At 38.6% G+C, this 15,794-nt stretch overlaps 1 protein-coding gene across 1 annotated transcript in view; it reads right to left on the reverse strand.

The window, feature by feature from the left end:
- Mcu (mitochondrial calcium uniporter) overlaps positions 1-13,808 on the reverse strand; it is a 189,297-nt gene extending 175,489 nt beyond the window's left edge. The window contains exon 1 of the mRNA XM_027931321.2: positions 13,661-13,808. Coding sequence (XP_027787122.1) covers positions 13,661-13,807 — 147 coding nt within the window. The 5' untranslated portion in view covers position 13,808. The remainder of the gene's footprint in view (positions 1-13,660) is intronic.
- Between the last annotated feature and the right edge of the window lie 1,986 nt (positions 13,809-15,794).

Raw genomic sequence — 15,794 nt, forward strand, 5'->3', positions numbered from 1 at the left:
AAAGTAGTTAAAAATGAATGAACCAGAACCACATGTATCAACTAAACATTTTTAAGATATTAAGCAAAAAGAATAACCTGCAGAAGAATACATCATGTAATATCTTCTAAACAAAGTTGTAAAACATCTTTATAATACTATATAAGGTTTATAGATACAAATTTATACAGCAAAAGGATAAATGCATGCATGGAGAGTAAACACAATGTAATTTCCTTTCCACCCCTAGAAGAAAAGAAAACCCTCTGCTAATAGAAGGCCTTTCCAAGTGTGCTCATTCGAGAGCATGCTCTTCAGCAGTTTCTTCTGTCTTTTCTTCCACCGGTGCCATGATTTTCTGATGCTGGCAGGGCCACAGCTTGTCTCTGTTTTTAATCCGCCCAAAATACTCATTTTATTATAGTTCCCTTTCACTCTCCTTTTACTGCTAACAGCTCTAGCAATCATTAAAAAGAAAGTCATTACACATTTAAAGCTTGCCCAACTTTGCGGCACTTGCTCATACTAAGAACCTGAATTCATTCTGAATCAAAGACCAATGCAGAGTGAGATATTAAAACTAAAGAAAGCACTGAGTAGAGTTCAGCTCTATAAAACAAATGAATTTTCCACAATTCTGTAATACCATGTTATACTAAAGTCCTATTTTGCCATCTCGACTATGCTTAAACACTTTGTTTTGAGGCTTAAGTGAGAACTGAAAATTTTAAAATTTTGTCTAATGTTTCACTTTCTTTGGGGTTTAAAAAAAATAAAATATAGAAGGATGTGATGGTCAACATCTATAATCCCAGCTACTGAGAAGTCTGAGGCAGGAGGCACACAAGTTCAAGGCCAGCCTCAGCAACTTAGCAAGACATTGACTCAAAATAAAAAACAGCTGGGGCTGGGGCTGTAGCTCAGTGGTAGAGCGCCCGCCTTGTACCTGTGAGGCACTGGATTTGATTCTCAGCACCGCATAAAAATAAATAAAGACATTGTATCCAACTACAAAAAAAAAAAAAAAAAACAGCTGGTATGTAGCTCAATGGTAGAGTATCCCTGGGTTCAATCCCCAGTACCATTTTAAAAAATAAATAAATAAAATTACTAATATGTACACATGTAATATCAGGCATGTGAACTCTATATAGGTAGTTGTAAACACAATCACCATCAAAGTTTGTGATATAAAAAAAAAAAAATCATTCATTTTTACTATCTATTCAGCAGCTTCTATCACTAGGCCCCCAAAATCAGAAGAGGAACAAAAGAAATTGGCAGATCAACAGGGACATAAGAAGGTGATCTTCTAAAAAAAAAAAAAAAGAAGAAGGTGATCTTCTGTTTACAAGGAAAAAAAAATAAGGAATTCCATAAAAAGCAAATTTCTGAAAAACCTTCAATCTTCTCCTGTGTTTTACTATTTCCACTACATTGAAACTATCTTTAAATACATTTTGTAAAGTATTCTGACATCTGTATTCTATTTTAAAATTTAAAAAAACAGGTTTTTATCACATTTAGCCACTTGCCACAGCATTGCTTCATGGCAGCTAGCAGAATTCTAGCAGTACAAGATACAGAATTCAGTAATGGCAGAATGGAAATTCAGAAGGTTAGATAACCTCCCTGTGCTGGGGTTGTGACTCAATGGTAGAGCTCTTGCCTAACACATGTAAGGCACTGGGTTTGATCCTCAGCACCACATAAAAATAAATAAATAAAGTTTAAAAAATAAGATAAACACCCCCCAAAATCTGTCATCTTTGGAAATATATATATGTAAAGAATCTAAAGTTGGCAGTACCATTTTCAAATAGTTCCTTTCTCTCCCTTGCAGTGTCTAGCACTGCCCAACCCCCACCAATACATACCATGATGTTATTCTATCATTCCTTAAATTGCTTTCAATTTTTGTTTGCTTGTTGGTTTTTCTTTGCAGTGTTAGGAATTGAACCTAGCCAAGCACTCTAACACTAAGCTATATCCCTAGCCTGCCTTTAAATAACCACTTTATAATCATTTCTCACTACTACTATTACTTAGCCTTTTATATAGTCCTGCTTGTTTCAGCATAATGTGAACTGTTTTTAAAACTCCTAGCTGCCGTGTAAATAAGAAAGGTTATTCCTTCTTGACATTTCTACGATCTCTACTACTGTAGTGTCTGGGCTACAGGAGTAGATGATCTACAGCTATATTTTCCCAAAGGTTAAAGGATTTAGACAATGGTCTCTAGGACTGTTAACTCACCAGTTCTGATAGTTCATCCAACAATGATAGTGTCTACAATCTGACACTGTACTAGGATCCACGGAGCTGGAAGGATTTATGCCTCTAAGGTACTAGGGGCAACTAATGACTTACTTACCAAGGTTTTCAAAATGAGAATTCCAATAGCATAACTACAAAGGAAAACAAAATTTTCTATTTCGGTCTGGTAGCCACGACTCAATTAATTTATCAGTATTATCCAATCTCACTTTAATAGTCATCCATAACTACTTTGTCTCTTCTCCCAACACTCTGGACTCCCTACCACATCTTCACCTCTCTCTCCACTCCTTCCATAGTTTGAAATGGAGAAAAAAAAAGACAATAAAAGATGAGGCTAAGGCTAATGAATCATTTATGGTGAATGAATACAGAGTAAACCGGCATGTATAAGGTACTGGGTTCGATCTTCAGCACCACATAAAAACAAATAAATAAAATAAAAAATATTTGGGGCATGTTATTCCCTTAAAAAAAGAAATGTATCTTATAAATGAATTAGTAAGTTCTTCAGGTTCACCTAATCAAGCATCCTTATTTAACTGATAAAAATAGCAAGATTTGGGGCTGGGGTTGTGGCTCAATGGTAGAGCGCTTGACTAGCACGTGCGAGGCCCCGAGTTCGATCCTCAGCACCATTTAAAAATAAATAAACAAAATAAAGGTATTGTGTACAACTAAAAAGTAAATATTAAAAAAATAGCAAGATTAAGTGACTTGTCCAAGATCAAATAGCCTTTTTTTGTTTTGTCTTATTTTTGTTGTGGTACTAGAAATTGAACTCAGGGCTTTGCACATGCAAGACAACTGCTCTAATACTGAACTACACTCCAGCCTCCACGATCAAATAGCAAGTTAATGAAAGACAGAGGAACGGAACTCAAATTCCTGACTATTATAACACATATCATCAAATCCTCTTCAATTACTTTTATTTTGGACACACACACACACACACACACTATCACCTCTTTATTTATCTATTTCAGAACTAACAGAAATTTTCTGTGATGGTACACCAATCCTTTGCTCATCAGATTTCAAAAATCTCACCAACTAAGTTGCAAATATAACCTCTTCTGGTAGAGTAGATATTGCAGTGTCTCTTAAAAACTTGTGGTTATGGAAGTCTACAGCTATTTTTGTATTATACTAGCTAGAAGACTGAAGAATTTATGCGTTCTAAATAAACCAATCAAGTAAGCTACCTAGTCAATTAAAATGATAGAGAATCACTCCAAATCATTTTTATTTTAGTTGTAAATGGACACAATACCTTTATTTTATTTGTTTATTTTTATGTGGTGTCAGGAATCAAACCCAGTGCCTCATGCATGCTAGGTAAGCGTTCTACCACTGAGCCACAACTCTGGCCCCAAATCATTTTATTTTAATGTTTATACCTCTTGAGAGACTGGGGTGGTAGAAGCAATAGGAATCTCATATATTTACATTTCTAATGTGGAAATGAAGATTGCTAAAATTTTAGGAAAAAAAGATTTCATACTTAGGAAAATCTACTTACAACAGGAAAGAGACAGTGTCCTATTGCACAGTAGGGTGACTAGATAAATGAAACAATATTGCAATGTTTTGCCACATAGAAATAATAAATGTTTGAAGAGATGGATATATTTTTACACTGATTTGAATGTCACATAATATATACATGTATCAAAGCATCACACAGTACCCCATTAATAGTATAATTTTATGTGTCGATTAAACAAATTAAAAGGGGGAAAAAAGGTCAATATTTCCTAAAGTGAATCAAAACAAGTTAAGGTAATTAGAGCTTTTTATCAACTCATATATTACAAAAATGGAGAGTTAACAAGAACAAAGTCAAAGAAAATTACACAAAGTATTCCTTTAATTAGTGAACATAATATTAAGAGCTACTACACAACGCTTTAGAAGTCTGTAATATACAGAATGCACTCCTTCAACAAAGATTTGCTGAGTGCTTTTCATGCTGTGTGTACCTTTTCTTACTGCTGTGCAGATCTTCCAAATTCTACGGGGAAAGGAAGGAGAGGTAGGAACATGAGAATAAGGTGGGTATCTGATTTGATATATAAATTTTTAAATCTCAAATATAATTAAACACAACAATACATTTTAAAATACAAAATTAGAGGTATAGAAAAGATAATAAAGCATTTTAACATTACTATAAAAATGAATACTTCAAAGAAGGTCAAGAAATAAAGTTTTAGGGCCTGAGTAATAAAGTCAGACTTAAGCTGAATTGCCCTTCTCCCTGGTAATAGCTAAAGGATAGGCCATATCCAGTCATCAAGTTCTATCAATTTTATTTCTAAAATCTCCCTCTTCTCTATTCCCTTTTCTCTAACCCCAATGCTACTGTCCTAATTCAGGCATCTCTAGCCTGGTCCATTGAGCTGCTCCTCACTGCTCTCTCTGCTTCTTTGGTCCCATCTTTTCCACCCACCCCTCATACCTGCTGACAGAGTGACCTACCTAAAAGCACGAATCTAAATCAATAGGTTCTCCTATTTAATTCTTCAGCAGCTCATCTACCGACAAGCAGTTTTTCAGACTGTAGCTTAAGTTGTTCAATTTAGAAGCATCCCCACCAGTATTTCTTTAACAAAACAGAATCTATGCATACTCTCTTGAGACTTTTCTTTCGTTTTAGCAGCACATAATGTGCACACATACTGGATCCTGATGTAAAAATGCAAAATGTACTATGGGGGTTGAAATACAATGGACACACAGAACAAAATTTCAACTCCTTTATGGATTTCTTCACTATTACAGTCTCATCCCTCCCCTTCAGTACAGTGGTTAAGAGTCAGACTCTGAAGCCAGGCTGTTTGGGTTGATATGTCAGATATACCATTTGCTAGCTGTGTGATCCTGGACAAGTCATTTACTGTGTGTCATTTATGAGCTGCAATCCTATGCAAATTACTTAAACAATGTGATCTGTAAAATAAGGATAACACAATACTCATGCCATGCAAGAATTAATGGAGAAAAACAATGTAGAGCTTGGCACTTGTGTACTTCATAAATATTAACTATAACTGGTATCATTAGTACCATCCAGCCTAATCTCCAACTATTCTTGCCCATACTCGGGTTGCATGTAACAAACTACTGACTGCTTCTCAAATACATCTTACTCCTTCTTGCCAACAACAATTTTCCAGTCTGTCACACGCTATATTTTCTCACGTTTCAGCTCAAGCAATATTTCCTCTGTGAGGTCTTCCACAGCTCCAAAAGGGCTCCCTGAATGCTTATTCCCAGAGAGCCTCCATCAGGAAAAACAAATCAGCAGCACAGCCAGTTACAGTGTTTCACAATGTCCCCTGGCTAAACTGTGCAAAGTCTTGTAGGACCAGCACCTAGCACAGTGTCTCATAAAAGGATGAGTTCCATAGATATTTTCTGAATGACTAACTCCAGATTATTGGACCTTTCTAGGTCTTCATTGTTCATCTGCACCAGAGTAGTACTTTGCCTAAAGGATTTTTGTGTAATACAATAGAAGTGATTTCTTAAAAAGTGTCTGGTATTCAAGCAATACTCAATAATTGCCAGATTTACTGGAATTCTTTAGCATTCCAAACTTAACTACCATGAACCCCATGAGGGATGGATATACCTTAGACTATATTTAAGAAATGTAGTGAGTGAGAAGGACCTTGAGATCTCTTGGAAGAAAACTGCAGTAGATGCATGAGAAAGAAACAAAGGTGAAGGAGCAGATGAAGAGGAAGGAGGACTCACGCTGTCAGTCAGTATGGTATAGCTTTAGTTCTTGCCAGACCTTGGCTTAAATCCAAAGCCATTTGTCCTGCCTATCTTTGCATCGCTGGCACTAGAACAGCTCATGACACCTAGGAACAAGTGAACCTATATCATTCTCAATTTTCTCATCTATAAAACTAGAATAATAATACCTTTCCTAGGGTTATGATGAACATTTTAAAAATAATGCCATCAGATCTTAGACGCTTTCTTCTATGTGTCTGTATTTATAGAGATCAGGTAGTTCAAGCTAACAAATCTCTCTCTCCCTATTAGACAAATTATCAGTTACATTAACTTTCTCTAAACTAAAGTTTAAAGCAGACACTAATACTCTTAAATATACTGTAACATTACTTACTACAGATTAAGTAAGAAGCACAATGACGTTGTGGCTCGGCAGTAGAGTGCTTGCCTTGCACATGTGAGGCACTGGGTTGGATCCTCAGCACCACATAAAAATAAATAAATAAAATAAAGTTATGTCACTTTACAAGTAAAAAAGAAGAAGAAGCAGCAGCACAATGAAGACCTGTCTTACAAGGTAATAAATAAGTTTTTAAAAGATCTTGCTAGCTGTAAGGCAATGCAGTTCAGGACTGCATATTTTCACTATCCTCTAGACAACATAATATACCCTAATGGATACCTCAGCAATTTTCCAGTGATTATTACAAGAACTCCTCAAATAACAAAATGGATGATAAATAACAAGTAAAAAAAAATGTAAAAATTGAAAACCTTAGTAACAAAGCATGAGAAGTAAACACACCACTCTTTTAAGTTAATAAATATGACTAATGTTGCTAAAAAAAAAAAAAAAACCTTTGGAAAAATTTTTAAGAGAGGTGGTATAATGCAATGTCACATTATCCAGTTATTCCAGAACTGCATTAGAAAAGTTTAGCTTTAGCATGCTATTAGGCCCAGTTGGTAATATAATTTACCAAGTTACATTTTCATCAACATAAAAGATTCAAGCCTATACATGGTTTGTGGGCCAATAATTCACTAATTAAAATTAATTTGCTTTAAGTCAACTTTCATTTTACACAGGCTGTCTTACTGCAAGCATTTAACAAAGTGCAACGAAATAAATGAATTATTTCCTTTTGTTTTCAACCTGCAGAGGGCAGACTTTTTTTTTAAGAGATGTCAGCTTGATCTAATTCAGAAAGTACTTATCAAGACTGAGTCTGAGTTGGGCTACATGGGTAGAATGTTTGGATATGAAATGTTCCCCCAAAGGGTTTGTGTTAAATCCTTGGCCCACCAGAGCAGCAATAGACCCTTCAATGAGGTGACTGGATCATGGGAGCTCTAATTTCACCAATGGTTGAATTCTTTGATGAATTTATATCTTAATGGGCTATTGGGAGGCAATGGAAACTTTAGAAGGTGGGGCTTAGTAGGTTATTGGGGGCTATATATTTTACCTCAGCTTTTCTGCCACCATGATGTACTATCTCACCACAGGCCCAGAAACAATAGAGACAAGTAACCATGGGCTGAAACCATAAGCCAAAATAAATGTTTCCTCCTTTAAGTTGATTTTCTCAGGTATTTTGTCAAAGCAATAGAAAGCTGACTAACACAGGTACTTACTCTAAAAATCTGACCCAAATTCACTTTTTAAAACCAGTCTTAGTAAATTTTTTAAATAAAGCACAGTATTGTATAACTTAGTAGGGAAATAACTAAGAAAACCAGATGATCGGTTTTCAGGTCTTCTAGAAGCCATCTCACCACTGTTGCTCTCATTTCCTCAACAGTCACTCTGAGCTCTAATTCTAGAATTCTGTAAAGTATACATTCTCCACAATAACATCTTCCTTTTCCTCACAACATGTTAGTCTAGTAAATCAAACATATTTATGAATCCTGATTGGACATTAGTCAGTCAAATAAAGGATTCAAAACCTGAGACTAAGAAGATATTCCAAGATATTAAAAGGTAATCTTAACCTTAACCACAGAAAAACAAATAATTTTTAAGAAAACCTGTAGGGGCACAGAGCTAGAATGTGAAAAGAAATAAAACAACACCCCAGCAGTTATTCGTTTTTTGGAGGACGGGTGGTGCCGGGGATTGAACTCAGGGACCCTTGACCACTGAGCCACATCCCAGTCCTATTTTGTACTTTATTTAGAGACAGGGTCTCACTGAGTTGCTTAGCACCTCACTTTTGCTGAGGCTGGCTTTGAACTTGCAATCCTCCTGCCTCAGCCTCCCAAGACACAAGGATTACATGAGCCACTGCACCCAGCTCCAGCAGTTATACTTAAAATGGTATTAATGAAGTTCTTGTAGAAATCTTTCATTTCAGCAGGGAGACAGCCCCCCAAAACAGAAAACAATTGGCAGTCAATGTACTGTCTTAGACAACATCATTGTTATTGATTTTGTTTGTTTTTGTAGTATTGGGGATTGAACCCAAGGCCTTGCATATGCTAGCTAAGCACTCTACCACTGAGTTACATTCCCAATCCCTTTTTTTTTTTTTTTTTAAATAGTCTCACTAAATTACCCAGGCTGGCCTTCAGCTTGTGATCCTCCTCCTGCCTCAGCCTCAAGAAGTTGGGATTACAGAAATGCACCACAATGCCCAGCTTCCAATATACCATTATTTGATTGTGGTTGGTTTGTTGGAGTACTGGGAATTGAACCCTGGGGCCTTCTACCACTGAGGTACATCCCCAGCCCTTTATTATTTTTTATTTTGAGAAAGGGTCTTGCTAAATTGCTGAGGCTGGCCTTGACCTTGCAATCCTCCTGCCTCAGTCTCCTGAACTGCTGAAATTATAGGCATATGCCAACATGCCAAGCTAATTACACAATTCTTGCTGCTGTATTTTCTATTTAAGTTTCCTGTTAGAGTACTCTGAGTTCCATAAAAAGCATACAATAGTCCTTTGAGACTCAGAAAAATTCAAATAATCAGAATTTGTTGAATGCATCCAAGTTCATTCACTCAAATATTTTACAGTAAAATTTTAAGATGAATAAAAAAATGTTTGCTTCCTTAAAAAAAAAAAAAGAAGCCTGTTCTAAACATATTTATCTTCACTCTCAAAATCTTAGTATAGTAGAATAGTAACAATAACAAATTTGGAATCTGATTCAAGTATATACTTATAATAATCTGGTTAATTATCATACTTTTGCTGACTAGGGACAGAAAGTTAGTGAACACTACAAACTACTCCAATGGTACCAATTCTTTTCACCAATTTAACCTCAAGAAGTACAACATGCAATGGAAGATAGAACTGGCAATACCAAGCTTAAAGCAATTACCCAAATTCAGCTCCCTAAACAACAGACTATTAAACAAGTTGGGGGCAGGTAAGATATACATCTTTGTTTTCTCTCTCCAGTAAGATAAGATGCCAACAAATGAAACATTTAGAGAACAAGACAATGTCAATCTGTGTCCTAAAGATAATAAAACCTATCAGAATTCAGAGAAGACAGAACAGAGAGGAAAGGGATCAAGAGTCAGGAATCACTGGGCATGATGGTATACATCTGTAATCCTAGCTACTCAGGAGACTGAGGCAGGAGGATCGAAAGTTCCAGGCCAGCCTGGGCAATTAAAGGTTGGGGATATAGTCATTAGTAAAGCACTCTTGGATTTAATCCCCAGTACCAAAGGTTTTTTAAAAAATAAGAGCCAGGAATCACACATATAAAGATTCAGACTAGAACTTATTGAATGCATCTCTATTTAAAGGAATTTTAATACCAGTTCTGTTTTTTAACCACAAACATAATCTAAAAGGGATTTAGCAAAAATGTTGGATTCAAAAGAAGTTGTAGCCAGGTGCATACTGTAGTCCCAGTTACTAAGCAGGCTGAAGCAGGACAATCAAGAGCTCGAGGCCATTCTGGGCAAACTAAATAACATAGACCCTGTCTCAAAATAAACCAAAATAGGATTTGCAGATCACAGTCTCTACCCTAAAATAAATGTTAGAGGTTTGAGGAGGGATTATGAGTGAAGGCTGAAATTAAGATACAAAAACTACATAAACTTTTATACAGATGTATGGGACACTTAGGGACAGTGCAGAGATAGGTTTGAGTACAGTGGAGTATCTGCTGCAGAGGATCTGGCAAAGGAAGATTAGGCCAGACCATCAAAACTCAATAAAAAACTATGATTGGTGTCAGGCAATATGAACTCATTAAAACTTTCAGTCTTAGCTGGGAGAGTATCACTGTCAAAGAACTGCAAAGGGTAAAGTAGAGCAGGACAGCTACAAACTGTCACAGTACAATGAAAAGAAAGAGATTTAGTAATTCACAGCAGTTGATCAGTAGGAAACACCAACAGTCAAGACTGTCCTAATCAGAGATGAGACAGTTTGATTTAGCAAAGAATTTTCAGCCCACAATGAAAGGCAGTGCCCCTTGAAAATAGCAGCCACCTTCACTTGCCATACAGAAAGGAAAACAGCAAACATAACAGTCTCAGTTACAGTCACAATCTGGACAGCAATAACAGGTTCTTCACACAGGAAGGGAAAAATTACATTACATGGTGCTAAAAATATTGAAAAAGCCACTATACCTTTACTCCCATTTACTCAGTTGAAAAATTTTTTAAAGCTGAGTACAGTGGCACATACCTACTGTCACAGCTACTTGGGAGGCTGAGGCAGATAGAACTCTTGAACCCAGGAGTTAGAGGCCAGCCTGGACAATATCTCAAACATCTAACGGTTACCACCTCAAAAAAATAAATAAATAAATAAAAGGCCAGGCATGGTGACACACACCTGTAATCCCAGATACTCACCAATAATCCCATCTACTCAGGAGGCTGAGGCAGGAGAATCACAAATTCAAGGCCAGCCCAGGTAACTCAGTGAGACTTTGTCTCAAAATAAAAAACAAAAAGGGCTGGGGATGTAGCTCAGTGACAGAGAACCTTGGGTTCAATTCCTAGTACTGGGGGAGGGGGGAAATAATATTTTAATCATTGAAAGATGTTTTAATGGGGGGGAAATTATGTTTCTAACTCTGCAATTGCATTTACCAATCAGCTGAACTACTGTATCACATTGAACTCATTCACCAAACTTAGAAAAGATGCATTTCCAAAAATATGACAAAAAATTAAGCAGTACTATAATAGATTATGTTCCCCTGCTCTAATTTACCATACCCACTACAGCAGAACAAAAGTGGCACAAGTTGGACTTGTGATCCAGGCCAATGCAGAGTGCCATCTGCTGCACACACACAGGATGTCTCCTGTGCAAGAGTCAATCTTAGTGTCTCTCATGTACCTTCTTATAAGAACATCTATTCTTTCCAGAAAGTTGTTTATTACCACATTGACCTAATACACGTGCCTCAAATCACATCTATTAACGGAATTCGAAATACCAATAATTTTTGTAACAGACAATTAGTTAATTTTATAAGGGAGGTCAAAGATGAAAAGGAACAATTGCAGTTATAATAAAAACAACACAACAAGGAGGTCATAATATCTGGGGTGAGTAGGAGTCCTATAACTATTACATGACAGCTGTGTTAATCTCAGCCTAGTTTCTCTCCTTTCTGGGCCTCAATTTCAGGCAAGAAATATCAAGAATTTAATCTCTAACAGATAATTTTCAAATTGTCTGCTGAGGAATCATAGAATATCAGATGGAGACAGCAGGTCACATGATGACTTTAGAGCAATCACAGAAAAAATTGAAAATTCATTTACACATTTTAAATAATAAGATTCAACTTTTTTTCAAAATCTTAGAATTCTGAGTTCATTTACAAGTCACCATTCCCATGACAACACTTCTGTCCTTCAGAAATAACACTTCATTGTAAATGTACTTTCAGTTACAAATTCAGCACATCAGTTTTACCCATCCCAGAATAGCACAGAAGAACACTTTCCCAAAGTATCCCCACAAGGAAGACACTCACAGCCTGATGCATTCACACAGTCGAAAATCTATGAAACACAATTTTAAAATGCTACATGAATACCACACCCAAACAGTATTAAAAACAAACTGTGCAAAGTCAGACAATGTCTTATCAAAAAGCAGAGAGAAAGACAACTTGGGAAGTCTTTAAATATAGTTTGGGAGAGAGAGGAATACAATCAGATTTTGGGGTCACCTTATGTTTTTAAGAGAACAAAACACATAATTCGAGGCTATGAAACACACAAATGTAAACTGAACTAAAGAAAAGCTCGGCTCTCACCCAAAAGCTTCAGCAAAGCAATATGCCTGTACGCTAAATATGAAAAAGTGCAATTTTCTCACAGGAATTAAGATAGGGTCCATAACATTGACTAATAATAGCAATACTATCTTGCATTTGCAGAGCATCAGTTCTTTTCACAGCTCTTTCAACAATTTATGCTATCATGGGTCTGAGGGTATCTTCTCTGAAAACATGCAGTTGTTTCCTCTTAAGAGCTACATGATCAGAACAAGACAGGTGATGTGTTTGTTGAGAACTGAAGGCACTAGTTCCTCCCATTAAGCTGTCTGCAGTGATCATCCTTTTTACCTACCACACTACACGACTTAGCCCTAGGAAATAAAATCTACACTCATTCTCTCTGAGTTGGCCAGAGCCCAATACATATGGGTCTAGAAAGTCCAAAGGAACGGAACCTGCTGACTTGTTAGGTCAAGAACTCCCTGCCAAGTTGATCTTTTACAAATTAAAAAAAGAAATCTCTCACCCTCTTCCTCCTACCCACCCCTCCCAGCTCCCGGCACACACCCCAAGGCTGTTCAAATAGAAACTCCCTTTCATTGCCAGCCAATGAAACCCAGCAGTAACTGGTTAATACAACCACCAAATCTCTGCCTATGGGAACAACTTGTCATATTCTCTTCCCCTGGGCCTGCTGCCCACCCTTCCTTCTTCAGGCACTTGTGAAGCTCAAAAAACAGCCCTCAGAAAGAACCACTGAGGACCTTTAAGGACCCGAGGGGATGGAGCTGGTCTCCTGAAGCAATGCAGCATCCATCTCGAGGAAGCTGGCCCCCGTGCACACACACATGCAGGAAGTCAGAGAGGGGGATAAAGTTTGATTTTCCTTCTTGGCCGTTCCCCTAGGGCAGAGAGAGGACGAGTGAGCAGCCCCGCTGGGGTCCTGGGTTGCTCTCCGGGGACAGTTTCCAGCAGCATGGCACTGCCACTCTTCTGACACATACACAAGGCAGCCGCGGCAACTTAGGACACCCCAACCCGCCAAGAGGAGGAGGGACAACTTGCACGGGGCTCAGTTCGGAGCATTGGGGCAGAGCTGTTAAGAAAGAAGGAGGGAGGGACCGAGAACATAGGCGGGTCAGGGAGAGGTTCACGTCCCGTCCCTTCCCCGCCCTGGTGTCCCCAGTCCTGCGGGAACATCCCCGCCGTCGCCCCTCCTCCTCCTCTTGGCTTCCTCGCGCCAGCCCTCCCTTCCTGGTCGCCGCCGCAGGCGCCTGAAGGGCACGGCGGCTCCTCGGAGCCCAGCAACCTCGGGAACGGCCGGGAGTTGAGGTAACTCGCCCGCTGCCCCGGCGGCCTGCCCGCCGGCGGCTCCGACACGCCAGCGCCGCCCCGCCCTCCCCGGAGCCGCCCGGTGCGCTCGCTCACCGTCCGGTGGTGCTGCTGCTGCCGGTGGCGGCTGACCGCCAGGGCGGGGAAGCAGCCGGCAGTCAGCGCCCCGCAGCCGCCGGCGCCCCCGCCGCCGCCCCGGGAAGAGAGGAGCAGCAGGAGCGATCTACCTGCGGCGGCCGCCATCTCTCAACTGGAAACGGCGCCGACCCAGGCAGCGCAGCGGACGGCTAGGGCGGAGCTAAGACCCGCCACTCACCGACCCCGGGCCAACTACCGCCCTTGGCTGAGTTGATGAGGCGGGGCTTCCTGCAAAGCCCAATAGACGGACGGGAGAACCCCACTTGAGGCTGCCTGTCACTTCCAGAGTTACCTATTGCGGGACATAGTCAATTACAGGCAAATTCTAGGGAACCGGTAATTGGCACCCGAGCCCCTCATAATATAGCAATAAGAGATGATGACATGTTCGATTTGGCTAATCTTCACCAAGGATAGAGCTATGATAAGGGTAACTAGGGAAACAGACATCAATGCATAGCTTTGTTCCAAGTTGAGTTGTGAGTCTTCTAAAGTTGGCAAATGGGTACCAAATTGATAACCATTAACTAGGTATGCTTTAACTCTCAACGACATGCCCAGAGTTTTAAGCTGAAATTAACTTTACATCATAAAGTGGTCTAATGACTGTGATGTGTAGCATAATATCGAAGGAATAGAATAATTGCAATACCGAAGTCCCGGAATGAAGACATGCCAACAGACTGTACACACTTCAAATGCTCAGTTTATTTTTACGGCATCTTTATACTGATATTCTCACACGCTCCGGAAGCAGCACTCTTTGTTTCCTACCATACTTGACCCAGTGTGCCTTTTTTAAACTATAGAAACAACCAGTTGATAATGTAATAAAACCCATGTAAAGATTTTTAAAAGGAGTTTCATAATTCTGCTAAAATAGTCTTTGAAAAAACTCCTAGTCACTTTCTCTTGAAAATATGTCTTTCTACAAGAAACAGGTTCCTACTAAGGGCTCAGAATTTCCTCAGAAGATACTTTTTTGCTATGTGCTTATTATGATGATCTGATTAGTTCTCAAACCTCCTTTTAAAATCTGAAGCAGAAAAACAGTTAAGAAAGCAAATACAAGTATTATCCTAAATTCTGGAAAACTAATTTGTAGAATAGCCTAAGGTGAAGTTAAAACAAAATAACAACAACAGAAAAAGCACACAAAGAAAATTTTACCACTTGTTCTAATAATATTCTTTAAAGTTTTCCCTAAATGGTACTTTCTTGGTCAAGAATAATGAAACAGTGAAATGGAACCTTTCCTTTAATTCTTAAGCCCAGCCCTAGAAGAGTAAAATGATTGGCTTCTCTGGGTGGAACTATAATGCCACTCACCCAAAAAAGCTTTATTGCCCAACAAGTGGAAAATGAGAACTCAGGAATGAGCACCCCATTCAACAGCTGCACAAAATAACACCCTCTCTCTGCCCCAACCATGTTGGAGATCGTTGACATTCCTAGAGCAACTTCAGTTACAGTTTCCATCTATCTATATTTATCCCAACTGCATTTTATGAATTTATCCATGCTGTGCCATTTTTCCCGTGTCTTTCATCCCTTCACACCTTCTTACTAAGATCGTCATAGATTTTAATTTTGTTTTTGTTTCTGTGCCTTTGTCAACTCTGGTTATGAACCAAGATTGTTCCCTCCATCCTTACTTTGTGTTTTGAGAAATTTTACTGTAATTGCCTTTCTTTTTTATTAATTTTTAAAATTTATATATGACAGTGAAATGCATTACAATTCATATTACACATATAGAGCACAATTTTTCATATCTCTGGTTGTATACAAACTATATTCACACCAATTCATGTCTTCATACATGTACTTTGTATAATAATGTCCATCACATTCGACCATCATTTCCAACCCCATGCCCCCTCCCTTCCCCTTCCAACCCCCTCTGCCCTATCTAGAGTTCCTCTATTCCTCCCATGCTTCCCTCTCCCTACTCTAGTATGAATCAGCCTTCTTATATCAGAAAAAAACATTCAGCATTTGGTTTTTTGGGATTGGCTAACTTCACTTAGCATTATCTCCTCCAACTCCATCCATTTACCTGCAAATTCCATGATTTTATCCTCTTTTATTG

Source organism: Marmota flaviventris, chromosome 4 (genome assembly GCF_047511675.1).
Source record: "Marmota flaviventris isolate mMarFla1 chromosome 4, mMarFla1.hap1, whole genome shotgun sequence".
Taxonomy (NCBI): domain Eukaryota; kingdom Metazoa; phylum Chordata; class Mammalia; order Rodentia; family Sciuridae; genus Marmota; species Marmota flaviventris.